This window comes from Grammomys surdaster, unplaced genomic scaffold, assembly GCF_004785775.1.
Source record: "Grammomys surdaster isolate TR1022 unplaced genomic scaffold, NIH_TR_1.0 187, whole genome shotgun sequence".
In the NCBI taxonomy this organism is placed as follows: domain Eukaryota; kingdom Metazoa; phylum Chordata; class Mammalia; order Rodentia; family Muridae; genus Grammomys; species Grammomys surdaster.
This window is the reverse complement of record NW_021604632.1, coordinates 173,607-177,434: the sequence shown is the minus strand read 5'-3', so window position 1 is coordinate 177,434 and position 3,828 is coordinate 173,607. Positions and strand designations below refer to the sequence as shown.

The 3,828-nt window shown below is 39.9% G+C and overlaps 1 protein-coding gene across 1 annotated transcript in view; it reads right to left on the bottom strand.

The window, feature by feature from the left end:
* Window positions 1-983: 983 nt before the first annotated feature.
* Window positions 984-3,828, bottom strand: part of Maf (MAF bZIP transcription factor) — a 4,089-nt gene continuing 1,244 nt past the window's right edge. Inside the window, exon 2 of the mRNA XM_028768563.1 lies at window positions 984-3,828. This exon is cut by the window's right edge and continues 45 nt beyond it. Coding sequence (XP_028624396.1) covers window positions 3,417-3,828 — 412 coding nt within the window. The 3' untranslated portion in view covers window positions 984-3,416.

The following is a 3,828-nucleotide window of genomic DNA, read 5'->3' as shown; positions in this document are numbered from 1 at the left end:
CTGAAGGTAACTGAGATTTTTTTTTTTTCTAAGGGACCATTCAATTAGACCTCATTCATAACCTGCTTTGGGAGCAAACAGCAATATACCAGAGCACAGGCTTCACCCCCCACGAAAGCACTATTTTCTTCATATATTTATATTTTGGGGTCTCATGTAAGATGTAATTATCCCTAGCTCATATGCTTGGAGAGAGCTCTCTGAATATTGAATATTTGAAATGTAGTTAGATATCACAGATAAAACCTGGTATGAACCGGACAGTCTGTGCACAGATGGTAGACTTTCTTTTTCTCATTTAAGACAAGTGACTTGTAAAGTTAAAAAAATAATAATAAAAAAATTACAAAAGAGCAAAATCAAACCACTTTGATTTGTGCAAAGTGTTTATGTTTAGTCTTGTCACGGCTGTGCCAACAAGAAAATCATAACATGTAAGGGAGGAAGAAAAAATAATCACTTTTGGCCAAATGGCAAGAATTATTTACCTTTACCATTAAATGCATATGTTCACATGTACCTCTGGTGAGCCAGACTTGCTGGTCCGCATCCTTCTAGCCATGCTTCTTGGTCAGAAGCTTAGAGTCCTGTTCAGAAAGCTCTGGTCTTCTCTCTCTCTCTCTCTCTCTCTCTCTCTCTCTCTCTCTCTCTCTCTCTGTACGTCTGTGTGTGTGTGTGTCTGTGTGTGTGTGTCTGTCTTTCTCACTGTCCCTCTTTCTCACTTTTTCTACTGGCTCAGCCTATTGGGGAATTAAGATCTGTGAGGAGAAAAATTGAGATGTCATAATTTATATTTATATTAAATATTATTACTGACTCTATGGTGTCAAACTCCTCAACTCTCAGAATAGCCTATAATTTCACCTGGAAATCCTGCCTCTAACTCCCCTGTTCAGAAATCAAAGAGAATGCATTTTGTATTTCATATCCAAGCTCCAAGACATGGGACCCAGTTAATCTGTACACTAAGAAACGGAACAGAATCAAAAAAAAATGCAGTTTATTATTGTAGATTATTCTTTCTCTTGATATAACCAGAATTGAAAATGAAAGAGAAGCATGTAGAACGTCACGCGTGGTTAGTTAGTAACTCAAGTTATAAAACAATTTTGCACAGCAAAATATGTAAAAGAAAAGTAACTGACAAGATTTTTTATATTTATTGTGGTAAGATTTACTTTTCTTTCTTTCTTTCTTTTCTTTTTTTTTTTTTTAAAGACAGGATGTCAGTCCCTGAAAATAACATTTACTGGTTATTGCCTTTAAAACTGTGGATTTTTTTTTAAGTTACAGAAAATCCAGTTCTGCACCACAACACAACTGTAAAAAGTCTGCATCATCTTAAAACTGTGCAGTAATGCCATTTTATAACTGCATAAATTTTATTAGCGTTCTAAACAGTTTTGCGATTTTTTATTATATGCTTGCAGGTTATATCTTAGTGCAATTCAGTCCCAAATACTTTAATTTTGGAAAAAAAAACATACATGTTGAATGTAAAATACCCCTACAGATATAAACAGGGGCATTTCCCCTTTTAATACTTTGGTTTTCAATACAGTCCATGGTATAGCAAGAACTACACATACCCAACTTATATTTAAGTTGCAAGCACATGCTTCAGAAGCTACTTTTTAAACAGTCCCCTTGCAAACTCTACCCCCCTTAACATCATAACAGTAAACAATTTAGTGCATCGGTCTTTAAAAAAAACTACAGCTACACAGACCTAACTCTTTCAAATTTATCTATAACATTCCTTTATCTGTAGCATACATTTTAACTGGGCTAACAGATTATAAAAACTAGAATTAAATTATATACTAGAAACCCATAGCATTCCACATTTGACAATGACCAAAAGCCAAAAGCCAAAAGCCAAAAGCCAAAAAATAATAATAAAATAAAACAAACCAAAAATAATTGGAAAATAATTGGGGCAGATTTTTTTCTTTCTTTCTTTTCAAAGAAAATTTAGACTGCTTTTGGCAACAGCACAATTTAAAGTGACCCAAAGCAGGCATCATTGTTTCTAAAAAGAAAACACTTAATTTATGTTCTATATTTGCCATATAAATTTGTAGCCCATTCTGCTAACTTTGACAAGGAACGCCTTCAGTGCATTTACAAAGGGAGGCTGAAGTTCATAGTAACTCAAAGCAGTCAAGGGTAGAAGCAAACTTTCAAGGGAAGAAGACTCTGGGGTTGTACTTTTTCTGTTGTTGTTTGGAACTCAAAAAAGTCATGAGGCTGTAAATCAAAAGTATGGGATGTCATGCGCTAAGTCTTCAAAAGTCCATTTCCAAGCCAAAAGGGAAAAAAAAGGAAAAAAAATAATTATACCATACATGTCCAGCATGCAGGCTTTTTTTTTATTAATATATTGTCTCTTTTCCATAATGTCTTTGAAACTGTTATAGTTCATTGTTGCTAAGACAAAGTAGCAAGCACTGTAATGCATGAGATGAGAGTGAGTTTGTTTTTGTGTTTTTGTATTTTCGTTGGGTTGTTGTTTAATGGCAGACTAAACTTTCAGATTTGGCATCATAAGGCCAAAATTCACAAGTCACACCCAGAAGATTGATGTAGGCTTGATTGTGGCAGGTTCAGGAGCGGCTTAGGTTCATTCTGTTTTAGCATAACAATGCTAAAAAAAAAAACCAACCCAGTGGAACTCAGCTCGCTGCAAGGTCTATAGCGTTTCACAGTTTTTTTTTTTTTTCCTTTGCAAGCTCAATCAGAAGAACTCAGGAGGAGAAAAAAAAAACCTTGCTTTTTCTTTTTTTTTCTTTTTCTTTTACCTCAAGAACATGTTGGGGGGTGGGGGGGGCAGAGGCTGGGAAACACAGCAAGCTCCAAAAAATTAGTAATAATAAACAAAAACAAAGAAGAAGGAAAAAAAATCCAAACAAAATAAAACACACACACGCACACACAGAGAGAATGAACACCAGCTCATGAACCGAAGAAGAAGAAAAATAAAATATACAGGCGATTGATGGCCGGGTTCAAAGGTGAGCTATGTCCTACATGAAGCACGCTGCTCAGATCTTTGACCCTTGTGCAAGTCCAGGGTATGTGTGGGGCAGGCGGTGTAAAAAGAGTAATAATAATAATAAAAAAAGAACAAAACAACCAAGCTAGCAAGTTACGGGAGAATTCAGGTTGGCAATCCATGAGCCAGACACCCTTCCCCTCCCCAATTCAAAAGAGCCACCACCACCACCACAAGCTTGGTGTGTGTGTGTGTGTGTGTGTGTGTGTGTGTGTGTGTGTGCAGGGCCAAGGAGAGCAAACTCGCCAGGGGTGGGGGCGAGGTGCTGGCGAGCCTGGCCCTGCAAACTAGCAAGCCCACTCAGGAGCCGGACCCCCACGGAGCATTTAACAAGGTGGCTAGCTGGGATCGCGTGTCACACTCACATGAAAAATTCGGGAGAGGAAGGGTTGTCGCTGCTCGAGCCGTTTTCTCGGAAGCCGCTGCTCACCAACTTCTCGTATTTCTCCTTGTAGGCGTCCCTTTCGCGCACCAGCCTGGAGATCTCCTGCTTGAGGTGGTCGACCTGCTGCAGCAGCTGGTTCTTCTCCGACTCCAGGACGTGTCTCTGCTGCACCCTCTTGAAGCGGCAGGACTGGGCATAGCCGCGGTTTTTCAGGGTCCGCCTCTTCTGCTTCAGTCGGATCACCTCCTCCTTGCTGACCCCGCGCAGCTGCCGGTTCAGCTCGCGCACCGACATGGTCACCAACTGCTCGTCCGAGAAGCGGTCGTCGAAGTGCAGGCCACCCGCGGCATGGTGCGGGTGCAGGGCGCCCCCCGCCCCCGCCGTGCCC